General features: G+C 41.8%; 1 protein-coding gene across 2 annotated transcripts in view; it reads left to right on the top strand.

Moving 5' to 3' along the window:
• Positions 1–23,138, top strand: part of iqsec3b (IQ motif and Sec7 domain ArfGEF 3b) — a 39,862-nt gene extending 16,724 nt beyond the window's left edge. The window contains exons 4-15 of one of the 2 annotated variants that reach the window (XM_042495815.2): positions 25–438; positions 2,025–2,749; positions 3,511–3,672; positions 6,468–6,590; positions 11,919–12,085; positions 13,724–13,863; positions 14,031–14,162; positions 14,273–14,372; positions 15,673–15,831; positions 15,924–16,016; positions 17,336–17,382; positions 19,131–23,138. In XM_042495815.2, the coding sequence (XP_042351749.2) occupies positions 25–438; positions 2,025–2,749; positions 3,511–3,672; positions 6,468–6,590; positions 11,919–12,085; positions 13,724–13,863; positions 14,031–14,162; positions 14,273–14,372; positions 15,673–15,831; positions 15,924–16,016; positions 17,336–17,382; positions 19,131–19,550 (2,682 nt within the window). In that variant the 3' untranslated portion in view covers positions 19,551–23,138. The remainder of the gene's footprint in view (positions 1–24; positions 439–2,024; positions 2,750–3,510; positions 3,673–6,467; positions 6,591–11,918; positions 12,086–13,723; positions 13,864–14,030; positions 14,163–14,272; positions 14,373–15,672; positions 15,832–15,923; positions 16,017–17,335; positions 17,383–19,130) is intronic. The other variant, XM_088080621.1, reaches the window with a different exon arrangement.
• Positions 23,139–23,578: the final 440 nt, after the last annotated feature.

Below are 23,578 nucleotides of genomic sequence, written 5' to 3'. Positions count from 1 at the left end.
CCCTCACTCTCTCTCTATCCCCAGATAGAAGAGTTGGAGCAGAAATATGGAGGCCATCTCATAGCGAGGCGGGCAGCCCGTCGTATCCAGACAGCTTTCCGTCAGTACCAGCTCAGCAAAAACTTTCAGAAGATCCGGAACTCTTTGTCAGAGAGCAAGTTGCCCCGCCGGATCTCCCTGCGCCAACCGAGCCCCTCAGGCCGAAACCGTAATGCAGCCCAGAGACACAGTTACAGTCTGCATCCTGGCGGAGGGCAGATACCCTTACGCTCCAAAACTCCCCCTCCTCCCCCATGTCGCTCCACCTCTCTGCCTCCTTCTCCTGCATCTGCCCCTGCAGCAGGTCCCACCCCTGCCCCTGCCCCGGCCCCAGCTCCAGCGCCACCTCAGACCCCTGGACAAACACTCACACAGCTGGAGGACTGCTTCTCTGAACAGGTCAGTGCTTTTGTTTCTGCTCCTATATGTTGAATTTAAGTAGGGATGCAAAATGGTGCAGAAAAAAAAAAATCAACAAATGAAATTTTATCAACCACCAGCATGGCTCTGGAAATGGCAATGTCCATCAGTAGAACAATCATTGTGGTCCACATTTAATATGTCAACAACTAAATTGCCAGCATAAATGTTGGCATTTTATGTTTCTCTAAACCATGTTATATTTGTACCTTTCATATGTAGTGGATTGGAATACTATGGGCCTCTTGCAGCAGCATTCTTGTAAATTTCTCTTATATTTTCTCCTAATTTTCTGGTAAGATAAAATTTAAAAAAAAGGTTTGTAAACTGTTGTACAAAGCCCAGTGTTTTTTTCTTCTTTTTAATGTGTGGTTACATGTTTAGGCACAAAAAACACTTGATTGGTATTAGAAAGGGTTTACATTTTGGCTAAAAGTCACCTGTTTTTTTGCCACAAAAGTGGCTGGGAATGTCTTGATGTGCTTTCAAAGAAAATACACTTGTGTTGCAATAAACATGGCTAAAAACATCCCAGAAATTATAATTAAAAAATACCCAGTTTTGTAATCACAAACACAGCTGGAAATGTCTTGTCACCCTTTTCCCCTCCCCCTCCTGAAGATAAACTCAGCTAATGTCACTATAGAAATTCTAAAATAATATGAATAAAGTCTACCAATGTAACATGTCCATGGTTTTGCAGAAACACACACTGCCAACATTTTATTCTGGAACCTGGGCTGTCGATTACCATGAAATTTTGTTCACACATTCATGGGGCATAGATGATGAATCACTCAACTAATGAGACACTCAACTTTGATACAGTATATGCACTTCTTACCATTTCAAGCCACGTTTCCAGAGGCTTTAATGAATTTGGTAATCACCTGACTTTTCATCTAGTGCCATTGTCAGGTCAAAATGTGAGTTTGTATGATTCTATTCTCAACCAAGCAAAGATTCCAAAACATAAATCAGTCCACACACCAGAGAATGCTCCCATGAACATTAATTTAATTTTATTTTATTTTAGTATACTAGTTTTTGGGCATTTTAACCTTTCATTGGATAGGATAGAGTGGTAGCCTGAAAGGGGGAGAGAGAAAGAATAACATGCAGCAAAGGGCAGTGAGCCGGAATTGAACCCATGGCTGCTGCAGCAAGGACACTGCCTTCATACATGGGGCGCCTGTTCTATCTACAGAGCCACCAGACACCCCCCATTAACATTTATTAAATCACCGCCACACATGTGACATTTCGGGCCATAGCCCTTCTTCAGACATTTTTCACTTTGTCCAGCACCTTGTTTTACTACTTTTGGATGCGCACATGCTACTAGAACTTTTTCTTTTGACCTAAGCAAAGACTCAGCAGTTTCATGTGAATGCCATATTGTCTGCTCAGTGGACAGCCACCATCACTGTTAATCTGCTTCCACTAATCTTAAAAATAGCCACAAATTAGCAACCTCCTCTGCTATCACAAACTTTTCTTCACAAGTCACGCCTCTTATTGCATCATTGGTTCTGAAGCATATTTTATCATCATCATATTTGCAGCTTCATTCTTTGGCCCAGTCCATTGATGACGCCCTTCGTGGTTGGAGCTTGTCAGAGGGTGGAGACGGGAAGGGGCTCCTGATGGACCCCGGGGCCCTTCGTGCAGCTGCTGAGAGCGCTTGTCTGCCCCGCAGCGCCAGCTCGCTGCTCATGGCCTTCAGGGATGTCACTGTTCACATTGACAGCAATAGCTCTTACACCATCTCCACCGCCACCACCACAACCACCACCTCCCTGGGTAATACAGGTGGGGGACAGCCGGGCAGCAGGAAGACCTCTATGAGCGGGACAGCCGTGGAAGGAGATGGCCAGTTTGCAGAGGAGCCAGAGTTTCCTGCACCTCCGCCCAGTGAGGAACTAGAAATGGCTGATCCAGGTTCCAGGAGGGGCTCAGTGGTGCCAGCTCTCGGAGGAGGAGGAGGAGGAATGGAGGGGGAGAGCTCCTCAGACAGACTGGGATCTACATCCACCTCTACCTCCACCTCTGTCTCCACCTCAACCCAGTCTAACCAGCAACCCGCTCAGATTTACACCCAGTACCAGCAGTACCACTACACTCATCCTCAGCAGATTCCGGGGGGGCCCAGCCCTGAGGCCTTGCAGGCCCTGGTCGTCTCTCTGCCCAGGGACCGCTGCCAGGATCCAGCGTCCTGCCGCTCGCCGACTCTATCCACAGACACGCACCGTAAACGCCTCTACCGTATCGGACTCAACCTCTTCAATGTGTGAGTGGGCCGGCAGCACACACACACACACACACACACACACACACACACACACACACACACACACACACACAAACTGCAAAATATTTCTGCACCCTCTGGCTCAGGGCTTAAAGTACACTTATTACTGTTTGTGTCTAACAAATCTCCAACAGCCCCGCAAAACTGCTCTAAGCAGCTGCTCATTAGTGTTTGTGATTGTTGGGAGGAGCTGCGTGTTCAGTGCCATCTTGTGATGTCAATGAAAAAAAAGAGAAAGAGAAAGCGGGAGACTAAGAGAGGAGGAGGAGAGAGAGAGAAAAGAGAGAAAATGCAGTTGAAGAGGAGAGGAAGTCAAAGAGGTCATGAACAATATGAGCGCCTCTATGTTTCTAAAAATAGAGCCCATGGTCGGCCTGCACTTATTATTAGTTCATACAAATTATAGTGAATTAACTTGTATGCATCACTGACAGTGGGTCTGATCCAGAAGTCCAAAGCTAACAGCTTTTGCGCATGAATACACTCTTCCTTTTGCTCCTTCCCTTTCTTTCTCTCTCTCTCTCTCTCACACACACACACACACACACACACACACACACACACACACACACACATTTTCCGTTCATATGCACACATTTATCAGCCTCTCTCGTAAATGCAGCGTTACACATTTTCTTTCTCACTCAGGCCCACACACCTATCTGCTTGAATGCACAGACACATCACACACACACTGTTTTAACACTATCTGCTTCTCTGCTGTTTGCTGTATGTGGCAGGAACCCAGAGAGAGGCATCCACTTCCTGATCACGCGTGGTTTTGTCCCGGACACGGCCATCGGAGTGGCTCACTTCCTGCTGCAGAGGAAGGGTCTGAGCAGGCAGATGATTGGAGAGTTCTTGGGGAACAGCAAGCTGCAGTTCAACAGAGATGTCCTTGAGTGAGTCCTCATTATTTATACATGCCGACATGTAGGTATCACACGCAGACATATGCACATGATTGGGTTTCCTGTAATGAATCCACTCATCCAATCCAAATCCCTTTGCTTTCCCAACTGAATTTATGCTGGTTTTGCAAATTAATCTTAACACAAGGTTCACTTACTTTCTGTTTTTGGAGGTTTCAGCTTCTTCTCATGCCATGGTCTTCATCAGTGGAGTTTGATCAGTTCTCATGGAGATAACTTTATTTTTAGCACTTTAACCAAGTTTTCTGAAAAGGCCAAATACTCTAGAATTGTAGAGTGAAGTTAATTAATTTATTAGTTGATTGAAATAAAATTTATTTTTGATTATTGATTTATCATTTTAGTCAGTTAATAGATAGTTAATGAAGAATGATGTAGTAAATTTATGATAGCCTTTGGGTTTGGAAGTGTTGGTTGGACAAAATTAGCAATTTGAAAATGTCACTTTAGACTCCAGAATTGTAATGAGCATTGTTCACAATTTTTTGACATTTAATAGATTAAATTATTCATTGCTTAATTGTGACAATAATCAGCAGGTTATTCGTTAATTAAATAATCATTACTGTATGCCCCACCAATGGCTTTATTAATGTTAGTAAATGATTTCCTAATACTTGATAGGTTATAAGCCATCAATGAGGCACTCTAATGACTAAGAATTGCACTTGGGTAAAATTTGGGGACTTTAAAGGCCAAAAATCAAAGCATCAGAGGCGCAAGTATTATGACTCTTGGTCTCGTCTACTGTTCAGGTCGAGCACAAGAAAATGTTTGTACATAACATTTAAACTCAGAAGTGGCCCTTTGTTTGACCTTTACTGACCAGTAAATGCCCACGTCTTTTAGGCTCCACACTTACAGTATGAAATGCCTTGCAATTAGAATTTCATACTTTCCAAGCTGAAGGCTAGATGACCATCATCATCAGGGTCATTGTCTCCGACTCTACAAAGCCCCTCCAGAGCCACCAAAATCAGCATTCAAACATTTTCCAAAGCCGAATAGTAGCCCTCATGAAGAGTAAACTGACTTTAATGTGTAAAATTGATGGACTGCTGCTTTAATAAGAACAAGTTGCCAGGTTGTGAAAAGAATCCCTCTCCTGCATGACACCCTTAAGTTTACCATATTTGACACTTTGACCCTTCACCCGATGAAAACAAGCGGTAGAGCATCAAAATACAATTATTTACATCTTTCCAAAATGTTTGTGGCTTTATGTTTGATGCCAGCTCCTTAAGGTCTCGTAACTGGTCGCTACATTTACATCCTGACCTCACTGCATGCTGTGTCCAGGAACGTCACGAGCACAGCACAAGAGAAGAAAAAAAAACAGAGTCCAGGCAGAGGGCAGAGTCTCTGCAGATAAACCACACACTATGAAGATGAGGGTGATTACTTTTGAATAAATTCAAACATTGTTCTTAAAGAAAATCCTGCATAGTATACCTTAATCTCCTTCACATAATAATCTAACCTCATGGGCCATTAGCTGTTCTGGAGGACATCGTCGTCATCAGCAGCAGATTGAGTTGACTTCATTGCGACTATGATAGAAATTCTATAACTTTAACTTATTCCAAACACCTATAGGACTTCTTATGATGATGTTGAAGTTAATGTAGGTTAAATTTAAATTAAGGATGTAGGTTAAATTTAAATTAAGGATGTAGGTTAAATTTCCCTCTTGACCTCGGAAACAGCAATTGAAAAATATTTGTAAAGGTCCATTTCATAACTGTTTTGAAGCTTCCAATTATACCCAAGTCTTTAGCAAGGTCAAAAATAAACTTTAAATGGATGTTTTGTATCTTGATCTTTACTACTAAAAAATGAAATGAGATTGAAGATTAAAGAGATTTGTATTCCGGAGTTTTAAAATATCTTAAATAGAACTAGCTACTGGAGCCAGCTAACCTGTCATAAACACACACACACACTCACACACACACACACACACACACACACACACACACACACACACACACACACACACACGCTCACTTGACATGCAGCACTTGCATGCAGAAATGCAACACATCCATGAAAACACGCATTTACTTAATGCCTTCACACTCACCCTTTTTGCATCCAACCAGTGTAGACACAGATCCAGGATAGAGAGGCTTTTTGCTGAGGTTGTTGCAGAGACTGCAGAAATAGGTCACTGCACTGAACACACACACACACACACACACACACACACACACACACACACACACACACACACACACACAAACACACCCTCGCCTTCTCTCAGACACACAGACACACGTGCATGGGCACAAATAAGTGCATACACATAAATGCACTTGTGCAATCTTGTGGACGCACTTCTTCCATTGCTACAGCCTGCCCTCAGCCTTTCATGTACCTCTCCCTTGCCCCCTTGCTGTTTGCATTTCATTATGTCACCTTCTCATCCCTCTCTTTCATTTCCTCTTATCTGCCACTGTCATCAGACCCTTTCCTCCCCATTAATGTTTGCACAAAGTGTGTGTGCAAACATGTTTTCTCTATGTGCGTCTTCCAGGTCAGTGCTTCTATAATGGAGGTATAACTGTAAGAGGAAGATTTGCCATCAGCTCTTGGGCACTTATAGTTTGGTGCACACGCACACATGCGCACATACATGCAGGCACGCACACACATGCATGCACATGCTCGCTCATTCACTTTCTTATTACAGTGACACACCACAAATAAATCTCTCTCTCCTGTCCTGCCTTCTTTTTTTTCTCTCTCTGTCTGTCCCTTAATAGTTGTGTCGTGGATGAGATGGATTTCTCAGGCATGGAGCTTGACGAAGCCCTGAGAAAGTTCCAGGCTCATGTTCGTGTTCAGGGAGAAGCGCAGAAAGTGGAGAGACTTATCGAAGCCTTCAGGTGAGGCTGTCAACTCGCTCACAACCAACCCTTGCTGACTAACGGGGCTCTAGCTTCACTTTTTAACACAATTCAACACAACAATATTCCATCACATGACTGAGCAGGGCTGCTAAAGGCACTCTGAACTTTGTGGAATGAATAGACCTTTTTGCCTATGGCTACCTATGCAAAACAAAAACCCAAATGACATGTAAGCTGACACATATTACACATATTTTGCAATAAAATAGAGAAATATTTTCTAATCTCATCTCGCAGCCTCTGGCTAGCAGCCGTGTCCAGAATGCCATTGTAATAGGGCAACTATATGTGTTTAACTGGTTCTGCCAGCTCACTGTGGTAAGCTCTGATGAAAACCAAAGCCGTGTATCATTAACAAATTACACTGATTGCCTGTAACCTTTGACTAAACTCAGTGTTTGATTGTCAGCCAATCATAACGGTGATCTGAGCTACAGGCAATCAGTGTGCATTCCACTGGGACAAAAATAGATGCTCCATGTCATTACTTTCTCCCCTGGACGACCTTTTCTGGCCAAATCTTCAGATTCTCAAGGCTGTTTATATGTTCATGACACTTGTACGCCCGTTTTCATCACACATGAATATGTAAAAGTGCATGTTTGGTACTCATGAGGTTTTAGCCTGAGTTGGTTTTCTGCTCATTTTGTCAGTGCTGACTCTTACCCTCCAGTCACTTAAATTTATGAGCATATCTGCTAAAAGAGACTCATTTTAATACCAAGAGGACCCTTAGAGAGCCACCGTAGCTTACACACTCCCTGTGTGCTTAACAGTGGACTGTCTAACTCTAACAAACTCCTGGACAGAAACAGTTTTTTATGATGTGATTTTACCTTTTGACTGAAAAGTCTTTGAGGCAAAAACAGATGGAACTGAGCAGACAAATAGGAGCTGCAACTGGTTCCCTGTCCTCTGGCTGGCACTGTCCTTGAAATGTCCTTGAAAGATTGCTCCCAGGACTAAAAATGCAATAAAAATGGCCATCATTGTGTTCTATCTCAGAGTAATTGTTGCATTGCTGTGTACATTTAATCTTCCTCTGCTGATATGCTGCTCTTTGCCTCAGGATTATCAACAATGTCAGCACCATGAGTTTAGCTGCTGCACCTTTGAACTCATAGAACAAGCTGTTGTTTTGAATTACACTAAGTTGCTGGTTCAATGTTACTGGAGTGAAATCATCAGAGAAAATGCTCTGCATGTTAACTGTCTGCCAACACAGTTCTGCATCCATGAGGCGGAATCTTTGATTGTCTGAGTTCCTGACTTTGATTTTGTTTTTGTGGTCTCAAAGAGGGTAACTCCAAACTCCAAAAAAAAAAAAAAAAAGCTAATTATACGATAGCACATTTCTTTATACTTTCCAACATTCTTCACCTATTTGATGCATTTGACCCTCATGGTTCCCTTCTGAAGACTTTTAACACAACCCAATTGCCAGGGAAAATGTTGGCATTGTGAGTCTCTGCAAACAGTGGATATGCTATGTTGACTTCATGTGTTCCTCAGAAATATCGTATTTACTGAATTTACGAGTTATGAGCACATGAATGGCCCTCCAAAGTCATCATTATGAGTGGGAAACTTGAGGATTAAAAATTTTGATGATACCCGAGTTGATGTTTGTGTGAAGTTTCAGGGCAGCAGAAATAGCAGAAAGCATATATTTTATTATTTTGTTCCCAGTGGCTATCATTTACTTTTAGTAGGCTACATTTAGGTATATGCATCTATTAGCTGTAGCAAGCAAGCAAACGTTTAACTTTAAAGCATGCCATACCTGATGTGCATTCTATGTTCTTCTCTCTGCTGCTGAAGCACTAAGGAGCTCTGTGCTACTTGCTTTTGGTAAAACATCAGCCACGAAAACCTTTTTACTTCTAGTGTCCATGTTTGTTGCTTTTTTTCTGACCAGAGCACTCGAATGCTTGTATCTCGTAATTACGACTGTACAACTGTGACGTAAAATATTTCTGAGGAGCACATGAGGGCAGCATTACATTTGCATCTAGTAGCAGATATGTTGAAACTTAATTTTCAACACTGTTAAAGTTATGTGTGGTTAGGTTCATGGGCAGTAGCACTAGTGGACATTTCTGCATAAGCTTGTCAGTTGCACTCTCCCTAAAAACTTGGGACATCTGTGGCATTGTGTTGAATCGTCGAACTGCACATTTTAGAGAGGCCTTCTGTTGTGACCAGCCAAAGGCACACCTGTGTAGTAATCATGCTCTTTAATCAGCATCTTGATATGCCACACCTGTCAAATGGATGAATATAATAAACTTGGAAAGTGCTGGATAAAACATCGATTTAAAAATTTGCGACCAAATTTAAAAGAAATATATCTGTCAAGTGAATAAAAAGTCTTAAACCTTTAAGTCAAACCTGTGAAAGATAGAAGCAAATACACACACGCACTCAATAAAGCAAAATTAAATACAAAAAGTAAAAGTAGAATTCCTCCATTACAATATTTTTTGTGTGTGTTTGGAACCTAATTGGGTTCTGAGAGGGGTAAGAAAAATAAATGGCATATATGTGGGGAACTGTTTTCAGCTGTGGATTAATACTCATTTGGTGCTCTTGCGTGTATTTACAGCAGCAGGATGGATTATGTAGGACTGACTAAAAAAAAATCCCAGATTCATCACAGTGTTCATCATAATGCAAACATGTGGCTTGTGCTTTAAGTCTTTTCATTGCATTTGGAAAAAAAAGAAAGAGCAGACTATCACCCACACTATCTGTTAATGTGGTTTTACTCCAAGTAAGTGGTGGGGGAAGAGAGGAAAAGGAGCAGTCATGACACTTCCCCTCTCCGCTTCTGATTTGAGGGCCAATCAGAACACCAACCGTGGTCATCAACTAATCACATCTCACACAATCATACGAGCCGAGCCCCTGGGTGCAGATTACAAATTCATCAGCGATCCCAGACCACACTCTCTGTAGCTGGAGCTGCGAGTATAGGTCAGAAATGAGCGGGCTTTTATCGGGACAGCCAGACATCCGATGCCATGTCTGTTATGTAACACTTGTTATGTCATCTGTTTGAAGCGTGTTGTACTCTTGCCGTGAGTAGTTCTTTTATACAAAGCGGTATTTGTGCCAGCTGGCATGCAACTTTCATATGCAGATATGAAGATAAGAGATCGGGGGAGCTAGTGTTTAAATAAACTGGTTACATAAGACGGAGATCCACGCTTGGAAATGTGTGAATGAAGCGCGCACGTGCACACACACACACACACACACACACACACACACACACACACACACACACACACAAAATCACTGCTTTATTATTCACTCAAGTGTTTCCCCATGTGCACATCCATGCACATGTCCATTAGCTGACATACACGCTCACACATACAGATCCGGCTGTGCTTTCACTCTTTGATGACTTTGCCGCAGAATTACATCAAGATGGCAAGTCAGGAGGCTCATTTGTGCCTTTCTGCGTTTCTCAGTCTGCGTATGTGCTGTATGTATGTATCTGTAGCAGTGTTTGTGCCGAGCAGGATCTCTCAAACAAAGGCAAAACTGAACTACGGTTGACTGACACCCTATGAGTACTCTGGCCTTAGATCTTGTGGTATGGGGTCTGGGAAAAGCCTCTTTTGGTTGCGCAGGTCTCAGATGTGGACTCTCGCTTGCATATGCTCTGACAACTACATAGTCCTCTGGAGTACAGCAGCCCTCTCCATGTCTGCATCCTGCCTGGCTGCAGAGATAAAAGCCTCCCACCACTGAAATGGCCCGCTGTATAAGTGTAAGTGACAGGAAGAAAGATAGAGCGGGAGCTGTGGGGGGAGGAGGTGTGAGTTTGTGAAGCTTGTGGGCAGTCATGGAGCAAAGCAAGTCCAAATGTAGCATCACTGGTTCCAAAGCAGACTGGGCAGCGCTATCTCACCTAGGGCAAAGCCACTTAGTCAGACGTCTCTTGTCAGTCTCATTCTCGTTGAAGTGAGTGCTCCTCACATCAGAGCAGAGGTTACACTCAGTCGGTCTTTGAGTCAGTCAGTCAGATCAGAAAATGCTATAGCTTGTTTGCCAAGATATCGGCTTTTAAATCACTCCGAGTGCCTCCATCTCACTGCAGGAAAAAGCAACTTTTTACAGGTCATTCTCTATATTGCTTTTTGTAACTTTAACAATTTGTACTTAACGACTCACTGTCTGATTTTTTAATAGTTTGAGCTGAGAGGACATTTTGGGATTTAGGGGTGCGATTGGGCACAATAACAAAGTCAGGCAGTGCATCATTAACTTTTGGTACATTGCTTCCTTGAGCCTGAAGATACAGCGGTATTGAGAGGTTTTTCTATTATTCAGTATGCCCTCTGTGATTATAAATGGGGTGGACAAAATTTTAGAAACACCTCTCAGTGTTTACCAGTCCAATTTAACAGCACATTAGATAATAATAATTCAGAGGTAGGCTTTATTGTAGGACGGTTGTATTTGACTACAGTAGTTTTAGCTTTGGTTGGCCCAGCAGTAAAACCCTATAGTCTTTTTAATCATGGTGAACATTTTCAAAGCAACATTCAGAACATGTTATTGAGGCTTGAGATTACAGAACCTTTTTTTTTAATGAAATTGTAATGTAATGTGATATGTTAACATAACATTTTTTGATGTTGATATAAAATGCTATTTAAGAAGAACATTCTGGAAACTAAAAGAAAAGCATTACTAAAAGATTGCGTTGTACCATTCTCAGAACGTTTTCAAAACCAAAAATAGCTAGCTGGGTGGATTGTTTGTTGTGATGATTTGGTAACAGTACAAGAAATTTATAAAGAAATTATACATCCCGGTGTGTAGATATAGCCAAACAATATAATTTGTCCATGATGCATTCATTAATTTACCACTGAACAGGATTAGCTATGCTTTTTTGGTATCAGACACAAACCGTGTTGTAACCTCTTTTTTTGTTCTTTATTTGTCAATCCACACAACTCTCAGATGTTGAAATGTAGCTTCAGCTTTATCCCTCACACAAATGCACTTAAAGCAGTTTAAGGGGGACTGAAGGGGAGGAGGCAGGGTTGGACATAGAATTGTTCCCCAGGAGTAGTTTAGAGGTCTGGTGCCTTGAACAGTGGCACATCAGCAGTGCCAAGGTACACCTTTCCCACTGCCCAGTCGTTCGCTTTAAAAGTGATCAGTAAAATCTTAAAATCAATTGGAAAAGGAACAGAGAGCCAATGAAGGGAAGCCAGGATTGGGGTGATATATATATATACATACTGTCACACATAACTCTGTCCTATTTCCCCTCCACAGTCAGAGGTACTGCATGTGTAATCCTGATGTGGTGCAGCAGTTTCACAACCCGGACACCATCTTCATCCTGGCCTTCGCAGTGGTCCTCCTCAACACTGACATGTACTCGCCCAACATCAAACCCCAGCGCAAAATGGGCCTGGATGACTTCATACGCAACCTCAGAGGTCAGTGTGTGTCTGAATACATGCATGAACACGTATGAGTGTGTGCCTGTACTGTAAGTGACATCTTAGGGAGGGTGATGGGACTCTGCAGACAGAGGTGCTATAATGACTTGAAGACATGTTCCAACATTTATGGCAAGTGGTTTTGAGGGCAGAGTTGGAAGTTATATATAGTCACACACACTTACATGTCAAAGCTTTTACTGCAGATCATGAGATCCATGGGGGAGATGCGCGGGAACGATAAGGAGGACAGAAAAGAGAGCAGAGGGCAGAGAAAGTCAAAGTTCTACAACAAGCACTCTCTTATCACTTCACCCTCACTATCTGGGTTTTGAGTGACAGCCTCTTGAAGTGAAGTAAATTACTCAAAGAGGCCGCGGCTGCTTGCCTCCACTCGCTACCATCGAGAAAACCATCAGCTGTGCAGGCGGAGATTCCTGATATCCTTGACTCCAAGCTCTGCTCCAGAGACCGTGGCGTTGACCCATTTAATTGAGGCTTTTTTAGCGTGAGATTTAACGATATGAGGTAGGGTTTCCAGAAGAATCTCATTATAACGGGCTCTCAGTGAGGTTTCCACCCAGCGATTGAACAGATATATACATTTACTGCAACCAGGGGTTAAGGAATTTGACTTTTGTACTGTCAGCTATTGGGAGAAAAAAAAAACATAATAAAAAATTCAATATATTCTTTCATATGATATTGCACAACTCATTTTTAATTTGTGAGCTGAAGAGGTTTCTCCTTGAGCTGAACAGCAGTGACAAACTGTAGCGAGGATGTCAACGTGCTGCTCCACAGTGATAATGGCACAGCTACCGAGACACAATGACAGCACACACACTGGGATAAAAGCACATTTTCTCATTTACAGCTACAAAACCTACAGTGAAGTCAAACTCATTTGGCTATAACTCTTTAAATAAAAATTCTATGAGCCAGACAGTCAGCTATGAATTCAATAATTTTTAAGTTTATAGTTTGGTTTCCTATTAACTTCCACTGTGGCTGCTGTCAATCCTCCAAAGGATCCACAAAGTGAAATTATTTCATACACAATCAAAATCTTTGTATGTTGAAAACTTTCAATTAGTAAATGATAATTAAATGTCGATTTGAATAATTTTGGCATTGCACAAGGGTCAAGAGGTCAGCTGTCCTCCCACTGCTAACTGCAGAGGAAGCTGAGTAAGAAGATATCACATGATGTGCAGTAAAAAGTTTGTTTTACAGCATCCATCCATTATCTGTAATTGCTTATAGTTTGCAGGGTCATTTAATTGTTTTCTCAATGTTCTACTCTGTCTTCACTTTTATTTTCTGTTTCGTGTCACTTTTTATAATCTCTTTTGTCTGTTTATATGTCCCTGCACTTGCCTTCACTTGCTCATTTATCACAGCATTTCACAATAAAGGAAGTTAAAAAGAAAAACAAAAAAGTTCATGCCCACACATTATAAATGACCACATTTTATTTCACAAAATGTAAACAACACGTTGGCTAAATATGCAAAGAAATAAAACATATTGCAAAAATAACAGAAATAGCTCTTTCTATTCTATTCTATTATTCTACTATTGCTTACCTTGATAGTGGCCACTCTAATCTCTCCTGGCCCGTTTTTCCCCCAGGTGTGGATGACGGCGCAGACATCCCCAGAGAGATGGTGGCAGGCATTTATGAAAGGATCCAACAGAGAGAACTGCGCTCCAACGAGGACCATGTCACCTACGTGAGCCGTGTGGAGCAGTCCATCCTTGGCCTAAAAACTGTGAGTGATATTTGTCTTTGTGCGCGAGCCTTCTCCTTATTTCTCATTTCACTGAGTTGTCTGTACTTGTTTGCTCTGTCTCCTCTCTCCAGTGTCATGTATTATTTCTCTGCAGTCTGCCCTCTGTGCTATCTGTCATCTCCATCTCTTTAACCTCGCCTCCGTAGATCCTCGCCGTGCCCCACAGACGTCTGGTGTGTTGCTGTCGTCTGTTTGAGGTACCTGACGCCAACAAGCCTCATAAACAGAAACTGTCCCAGCTTCAGAGAGAGGTCTTTCTCTTCAATGACCTGCTGCTGGTGAGGAAACTCTATTCAGTGACTCACTAAAATACTATTTTATTCACCTGAGGCCACCATATATGAAGATACATGATCACACATGTTCATGTGTTTTGTCGCTACTGTAGATCCTGAAGCTGTGTCCTAAGAAGAAAAGCTCGGCCTCGTACACTTTCTGTAAAGCTATGGGTCTGCTGGGAATGCAGTTTCACCTCTTCAGCAATGAATGTGAGAATCTATTTTACTCTGCAGCAGTTTATTCTCCGTACAGTGCTGGAAAAATGCTGAGCCAACCGTCATCAATAGCATATGTCTGTCAGGCCTTGGTCCAGACCCAGACTTTGAATGAATTACAAAGGAGTCACCAGTGCAATGAAAATTAACACACTGTCGTCAACTTATAGTTTCAGGAAAAATGCTTGCTTGACAGAATTATAGGAAGTACTACTTTTAAAAGAAAGATTATTTATTCAGTATTTATTTATTCAATGCTAAAAGAATATTTTAAGGTAAAGGAAACTGCAGTGGGCACATTTTAGTCTATATTGACCCAACCAAGGACCAATCAGAGCATTCCAATAACTTAAGTTTGTACAATAATTGGCTATGTGTGTCTGTTAAGGATAGTGTGTATTTTTTTAGCAATGGGCATTTGTTTTTGGGATAACAAGCTGTTGGACAAAGAGGCTTTTTGTCCAATGAGTTGAGGTGAAACTGCTAGGCTATCAAAACACAGCATAGATCAAGGAAAGAAATAATGCCTGCACACTTACTCCATGCCACTCAAGTTTCATTAATTAGTGTGATTATTGTTAGTTGTTTTACACATGGTTGGCCACAAACAACATCATAGAGCTTATCAGTCTCTTGTCAGTCTCTCTCTGCATTACATATAAATATAGGTGTGGTTTCAACTTTATAAACATTTTTAACCTGATGGATATCCGAGTAGGATCAAAACGTTGTCTCCTTTCAATCCAAGGGGAACATTGACAGACTAACATTTACAGCTGAAGCTGATGTGAATGGCATTAGTTTAGCAGGTATTTGGTCATAAACCACAGAGTTGGACACATAAAAATTGGTTCTGTTTATGGTGCTAGATGAAAAGTCTGATGTCTACCAATGTTTTTTAAATGCATGACAGGCAGAACATCATTGTTTATACTAAATGTCACAAATACATTCATTGAGCTACATTGGCAGCATGGCTAAAATTGTTTTCAAAGCAAAATAGAAAACCACTGATCTTCAGAATGTTTGAGCTTCCGGATATTTCTGCATACCCTCAGTTGCTATCTTCAAGAAGCCATTTCTCCCAGAGACACTCTTGGTCATTGACCTCAAAGCTCAAAGCATGAGTTTTTGCAAGTATTCTTAGCAGCAACATTTTGTTAAACAGAAATTAAATTAAAAGCTGCAATGCCTGTTTTGAAAAATCTTCAAATCCTGCATTCATTTTTAGAATCAAAGTTTTGGTGAAAACGCTTCACTTTCTCTTTGACACGTTGCCGGGGTTTCTCATCAGATTATGCCCATGGCGTCACCATGCTGAGCCCGTTTACTTCGGAGAAGAAGCAGCTGGTGAGTTTCTGCTCCCCAAGCGGAGAAGAGCTCAGGAAGTTTGCAGAGGAGCTCCGAGAGGCTATTGCAGAGGTCAACGAGATGGAACAGATACATATTCAATGTAAGGAATGACGCACACACACATCGATAAATGCAAAAAAGTCGTACTGTACTGTGCATGGCTGGCAGCAATCTCTCGCTCCTGTGTTGCAGGGGAACTGGAGAGGCAACAAGGCATCCAGCCACATGGCATACACGCCAACGGTGGGCAAGTGGACACACACACAGGACACGGCTCTCCCTCAGGTGCTGGTTTTGCTCGTGCAGCATAAAACACAACACAGCATACATTACTCCTAACGTGCATACATTACTCAAGGCAATGTGGAAAATAGGACAACTTTATAGAAAAAGCCCACCACACTGGTAAAGGGAAAAAAAAGAATAAAAAGGAGTGGATGATGATCATAGGGGGATTAAAATTCCTGCAATTATCACTCTTTTATCAATAAAGGGTTATTTAGTACCCACATTTTTACTAGACAGACATGTGAGAGGTGTTGGTCCTCTTATCTCACTCTCAGCAAGAAAGTAAATATATTTTCCAAAGTGTCAAACATTCCTTTAACATTCTGGAACCTGAGCATTCTGGCTGGATTTCTTTCAGAAACAAGTCAATGAGCAAAAAAGCAAAATGATGAAATGACCCTAATAAAGAATAATAACTAATAAATAAATAAATAAATAAATAAAATAATAATCATGTAATATTATTTTAAGGATGATAGTTTTCTGAACATTTCTGATAATATCTAATAATCTCCCCCTGATACTTTTCAGGCCATTTTCTTGTCACCTTTCACTAGTTTTTCTTGCCAAGTAGGTGTTGCTATTTCCCATGTGTTTTTACAAAAAAAATTCCAAGGTTGCTTAGTGAAAGGTGTCTGAATACCTTACTAAAAAATTGATTAACACTTGGTTAACACTTTGAAACTTAAATCAATTAATTTTTTTGGTGCTGTGTTCAGATGCCCTGAAGCACTTAAACATTTTGAAAGATGAGCAAATATGTTGGTTTTTCTGTCAAAAACATGGTAAAAAAAAAATAAAAAGGCAGTCAGCAGCTTGGTATAACGTATGCCATGCGTTATAAAAATGTTTAAACTAGGGGGAAAAAAGAAAACTATATTTCTAATTATTATAGATATTGTTAAAGTTATGTTACAGAAAAAGTCTATCTATCTATTTATCTATCTATCTATCTATCTATCTATCTATCTATCTATCTATCTATCTATCTATCTATCTATCTATCTATCTATAATATATCTATTATCATTATTATTATTATATTATAGCATTTTTCCTCAGAACATATCCCCATTCCTCTTTTCATTGCTAATTTTCAGGTAATTTTTGAAGTTAATTTTGTGTAATTTCTTGGGAAGTTTGTCATTGCCTTCTTTACATGTCTTTGAAAGAAATCAAGCCAGTTTGGTCAGGTTTCAAAGGGATAAACACTTGACGGTCCCCTGTGTGAAGAACTGATTCTCAGTATTTTTCATTCTGTATACGAAGCTGAAATCTGCCCGTTGACTTACAAATAGACCTGTTTCTCCCAACAGGTCAACAGGATGCGTACGATAAAACCGGCAACAACAACACAGTGGAGGTAAGTGTAAAAACCTCTCTCGCCCCCCTCAGGTAAGTGCCTGCGTCCCCAACTTTGTGAGTGTGGTTGTGTGTGTGTGTGTGTGTGTGTGTGTGTGTGTGTGTGTGTGTGTGTGTGTGTGTGCGAGCGTGCGTGTGTGTGTGTGTGTGTGTGTGTGTGTGTGTGTGCAGTTAGACAGGAACTACCCCTCATCCAGAAAAGAAAGTTTGCTTCATGCTTTGCTTCAAAAGAGCTCCGCCTGAGGCATATCCCCACTCTGCAGCCACAGATACAAAGGCCGCTGAGATGAGTGTGCTGTAGTGGTGCTACAAACAGTCTTTGTCTGTGCCTCATGAGCGCATCAGCGGCCGCACTCCTTGCGATACAGCATCCCTTCTTTCATCAGCTAGTGCTTGCCAGCCTTACTGTATAAGCCTTTGCAAGCCACCATAAGCCTGGCTGCTCCTAGAATACCATCGACAAAGCCAGATAAGCTTGATACTGTTGACTGTCTGCTGAGTGTGTGTGGGTGTGCGACTGTGAAACCAGCTTTTCCTTTAACTAAGCATAGTGATAGAGGCTGTTTTCCCCTTTTCCAGTTTTCCCTGCGTTTAATTCTTTTGCCCATTCTCTCCTCTCTCTCCTGCTTCTCAGTCAGTCCTTTAGAGTTTTACATGAGTGTGTTAGGGAGACACCACGCCCTCGGTGTCACCTCTCTCCTCTCCTGACACTCCTTTTAATTTGTAGCTTCTCATTCTGCCACTCACTAGGCGGGTTTCCATTACAGATTTGTGCAAAACGTAAGAAATATTTTCGAGGTGCCGATAAAATACATTTGCAAGATGACCATTGAGTGATGTTCTGTGACTTCTCCTCTGGTGATAACATTCTAAGAAGCATGGTGATGGACGTTCAAAACATTAGCAGCTTTTGTTTCTATTGCAGCCACCACACTAGAGGTTATTATTTTTAATCCAAGGCCACGTAGGCATGTTATGGAGTGATAATTGAAAGACGAGCCCCTTATACCTGAGAACGGCCACGTATGAGAGATTTCTGGGAGGTGATAGTCCACGATTCCACAGAGGAATTCTGGATTCAAAATTTTTGGATGATCTGCTCAACTTTTGAAGAGTAATGTGATGTAGTAACACCTTTTGTAGCATCTGCTGCATCATGAGGGAGCCAAAAAAAACGTTTTCATTGCAGTTTTGTAAAACGTGGCTTTTTGGAATCCCCTGAAATACGACCTCATGTGAGCATTATTTATTTATTTTTTTTTAAAAATTGAAATGTTTCCATTCGGTGTATTTTATATTCCCAATTACAATTTGCGCAAATTGAGGGTTAATTGAAACCCGCCTATTGACCATGTTTGCGTGCACACACACACACACACACACACACACACACACACACACACACACACACACACACACACACGCGCGCGCGCGCACACACACACACACACACACACACACACACACACACAAAATCCAAAATTCCCGCCATGATCTTTGAACAGACTTCTCCTGCTACTCTTTTCTCTCTCTGGGCTGGTGTGTGTAGAAACATGATGGAGTGAAAGTGTTTATCATGCAAACACACGATTAAGAGAAAACGAGGCAGAGTGTGTGTGCATGTGCTCGCTCTGCATACTACTTACCTGCATGCCTGCATGCCCATGTGCGTAACACACCAGAGGGCTGCATAGAGGCTGCGTTCAGGCTGGTAACTCCTCATGCGTTCTCTGACTGTTCCTAAACTAGGTGTCAATTCACAACAGGCTGCAGACCTATCAACTGAGCCAGCCCAGCATTGAGTCCACGCAACTGGCCCTGGCTGCGCCACCCGCCCTGCTCAGCCCCGTCCAGGCTGGAGAGCTCCGCCCAGAAACACTCATCCAATGCCAGCAGATCGTCAAGGTGATTGTGGTGGACCAGAGCGGGCGAGGGAGAATGGAGGCCTTCCTCAGCCAAGGCCCGGCGACCCATCAGCTCATCCAGTCGGCCATGTCCACACCTGTGCGTGTAAGAGAGGGGGATGGCCCTCAGCCCCCTCTGCCACCTCCCCCTCCACCTTACAACCACCCACACCAGTTCTGTCCCCCTGACTCACCCATGCCCCTCCACCACACCATGCCTCTCACCCGCAGGCGCAACTCAAGCGGCTCCCGCAGCATTGTCTGAGTCAGTCGCTCTACGAACCCTTGGGGGCCAGACATGAGCCTCACACTCACACAGAAACACACACGTGCTGGAGCACTAGTTGACTCACTTTGAGTGGTAAGGTTAAAGCACTGCTGAAAAAAAACAAAAATGTGAGGAATATACTGTACGAGTTGAGTAAAGGGACAAAGGAAATGGAAACCACCAAGTCTATTCATGGTCTTGACTGAGTGGTGGTTTTGAACGTGGAGTATTTTTGATGCCATTTATAAAAGACAACTTTTCTTCTTTCTTTTGTCTCCAACATGTCACCCGGTAGCTGATGGTGTTGTCTGTCTAGATTTTACACTCTTTCAGAGATTTTGTGACTTTGCATTTTTAAATGTCACCTGTCTAAGAAATGTTTCCGTGAGCTCTAACTGTGAACCTGAGGGGCAACGTCAGAACAGCAAAACTCTGGCGGCCCTAAAAGGACAAATGATCGCTTTAATTATGATGGACAAAACTCTTGGTTTGTGTTTCTCTTTCAGGATGTTGATGTTAAATTGGAACCTTTTTCTTTTCCAGGTTCCAGCGAGGAATCATTTCAGCAGAGCTAATCTAGCTTCTCCTCACTGCAAACTTTTTTTTTCTTCTCATCTGTGCACAATGTGAAGAGTACCAGCTATTTGTTTCCTTCATTCTAGGAAACCGATAATGAGCATGTGTGAGAGAGGAGGTAAAAGGTAAAAGGCTCTAGCATCTCTACCCGGTCATGTGCAGTAAAGTGCAGCAAGCGATGACCCTGCTGCTGCTACTCACCAAACTAACCTAAAACCACACCTAGATGACAATCATTTTTTTTTCTGTGCTTCTTTGTGTGTTTTGCAAAACTTGTGTGAGCAGACATCACAGTAGTGCGTGATAGCCCTGACTCTCTCACGGAGCTCACTACAGGAGCTGAGCGTGCTTGGGTACTGTGTGTTCAGTCTACTTGCTCATGGGCAGCAGGGAGCCGGGCTGGTAATGAATCCAAAACAAGGCTCAAACAGCCACGTGAAGCCTTTTCTCCTCCTGTACATTTACTACTAATGGGTTACCTAGTGTGAATATTGTTGTTACCTTTGGATTTAGGTAATATCTGTGCCCAGAAAACTTGTAGCTTTAGTTTAAAAATGAATAGCTCCACACAGGGTAGACCAAGGTCACCTCATTAGAGCATCACTCCCTTCTCACAAATTATATTTTTCCTTGCACACTGAAAATGTTATATAAGCAGAGATGCATTCCTTTACTGAATGTTAATCAGGGGGTAAACTGAAGATGTCCATTGAATAATTATTGACTTCATTGTCAGGTGGTCTGTCCAGTGTCGATGGTTCGAGCTTGAGCCACTTTGTACAGCAAATCATCAACTGAGACACACCGAACACGTCTTGTACCTTTTGCACCACAGAATATATTGGATATATTGTAAATAGATAATATAGATTTATTCTGAAAAAGTGATTGGTTTGCCCAGTGTGTGTATCTACGTATGTATTTGTACAGAGAAGAATCTAGTTTAAAAAAAAGGAATATTATAGTTATTATAGATATTATTATTATTATTATTCACAATTAATATCAGGGGGTGTCCTAAATCCTACTGCTATGAGAGACAGGAAACAGGCAGCTTTTATAGAATACACACACTGATATTAAAACAGATCTGCATTCATCGTGAAATTATACTGTGTCATATTATTATTGGACTATTAAGAGATGGCTGTGTCACCTGTTAAAGTTGTGTAAAGGGCTATGCTGTATTGGTGAATACGTGCAGTAAACCACAGGTCATGCACACACACACACACACACACACACACACACACACACATACACACACACACACACACACACACACACACACGTGCATACCCAACCACATACACTGACAAGGGATGGGCATTTTACATATTATTATTGAATACTTGCATTAAATTATTTTATTATTATTAAATTATTTTGTGAGTACTCAAGTAATTGCAAAAAACCCCAAAAACCTAAGAACAGGAATGTCAATTAGCCCATAACAGAAAACAAGAGAAATTCGGGGCGCCAGCTAGCTCACATGGTAGAGCAGGTGTTCCATGCACTAAGTCCTTGCCGTAGCTGCAGCGAGTTTAACTCCAACCTTCAGCCCCTTTGCTGCATATCATACCCTCCCCTCGCCCTTTCACACTCAATCTGCCCTATCAATAAAGGCAAAAAGCCCACAAGAAATTAAAAAAACTAATTGACATAACAAGCAGGCTTTAGTTAGTCTATTAAACCAATTCAAGTTAATATGCCACCTCGGGTAATCAACCCCTTAACCTGCCCCACCATCCCATGATCATCGTGGTTATAATCCCCTCACCTGACCCTGACCCTGGCCCTTACCATGACCATTACCACTTTGAGGACTGTGACGCATCTCTGGAACAGAAGTTTTTTTTTGTTTTTTTTTTAAAGATTGAGCAAAAGTGGTACCAATCAACTCCAAATGGTCTGAAATGTGCTCCCATACACTTTCTGGGAGAAGGATTTTGGCCACACATCACTTTTCACACCCTCTGAGCCCATATATATTTAGAATGGAAAAACATTTTTGCCTTTAACTCCCACACCCAAGCTTGGAGAGACTAGGGAGTGGGTGGCGTCTGCCCTAATTTGGTGGCGCTGAACACGCCACCAAATTAGGTGATAATTCTCTAATCCCTGCTGAGATACACAAATTTATGGAATTAAAACAGAATTAACTCCAGAACTGAAGCTCAGATGGACATGGAACAACTACGGTTGGAAAGCCCATCCCCGAAATACAGGGGTAGATACAAGTTTCAAGTCTCTACCACCTTCCTAGCTAAAATCAGCCACCTCCCTGTCACTGACGTTAATGTTACATTGGTTAGATGCAGCAATGAAGGAGCATCTTTGAGCCCAGAATCAGTCACCATCTGTCCGCCAGCACAAGCTAACACAGCAGCAGCAACTGACACTGAGGAGTTTAACAGTCCCAGAAATAAGATTTTACCCATTTAAAATAGTAAAAAATAAAAAATGATAAAAGGGAGGGGTAGTGGCGAGTACTACATAGTAAATACTAATGTCTAAATGAGTACTCGAGTACTCATGCCCATCCCTAACACTGATGCACACAAACATGCACATAGCTGCCAAAGCAACAGCAAATCCAGCTTACATTCACCTTAGACACTGCTTGATTTCTCAAGTCAGCAAATCCCACTTTGACTTGTACTATACAGCATGATATCGTTTTGTTTGTATTGTTTTGTTTTTTCATTTACAGTACATGGGGGGGTGATTCTATGTTTGTATCATTATTGTCAGGGCATGTTGGGTTGATTGATGTCATTTTCTCCCCTCTCTCTGCTTCCTCCCTCCTTTCTTCCTGACCCCTCTCTGTGGTTGTCCTGGAGACGCACCAATCTGCATCCTCACTGTGGAGCACTGTCATTAAACTTTGCACCCTCACAATATTTCTAAAAGGGAGATTTCTTAAAGAGCAACATGTTTACTAATGGAATATTTCTAATTTTTTCTGTTCAAAGAGAATGAAAGAATAAAGTAGTTTTTACTCTCGGACTGTGTCTGGCTGTGTGTGTGTGCTGATGCCAGAATTGTCTCCTGAGTGTCTGCATCCGCAGCTCTGCCTTCCCCTCTGATGAATGAGTGTGCTCCAGGTGTACGGGGAGAACGGTGAAATGAAGGAGCTTATGGGAAATCAGCCTACAGTACAGCCGGTCTGGACTCATTCATTTATGGATGAGAAAGCAATACTGAATCTGTCTTGTATGTGTAGAATATCAAGTTGTGTGTTATAGTGAAACCACATGCGATTTAAAGGACATAATTTTCCATGGGTGCTGAGTGTGTCCTCCAAACAATAAGACAAGCAAGCTGATAACTTGTAATTTAATTTTGTGTTGACAAAATTGCTAAATTTGATCTCAAAGGAAAGTTCTTGAATGTTTTTCAGTTATACTTTGTCGATTTTCAACCAGCTTTTTTTGGTCATAACAATG

Source organism: Plectropomus leopardus, chromosome 7, assembly GCF_026936395.1.
Source record: "Plectropomus leopardus strain MGB_pleo_1.0 chromosome 7, ASM2693639v1, whole genome shotgun sequence".
Taxonomy (NCBI): domain Eukaryota; kingdom Metazoa; phylum Chordata; class Actinopteri; order Perciformes; family Serranidae; genus Plectropomus; species Plectropomus leopardus.
This window is presented reverse-complemented; position numbering and strand designations above follow the sequence as displayed.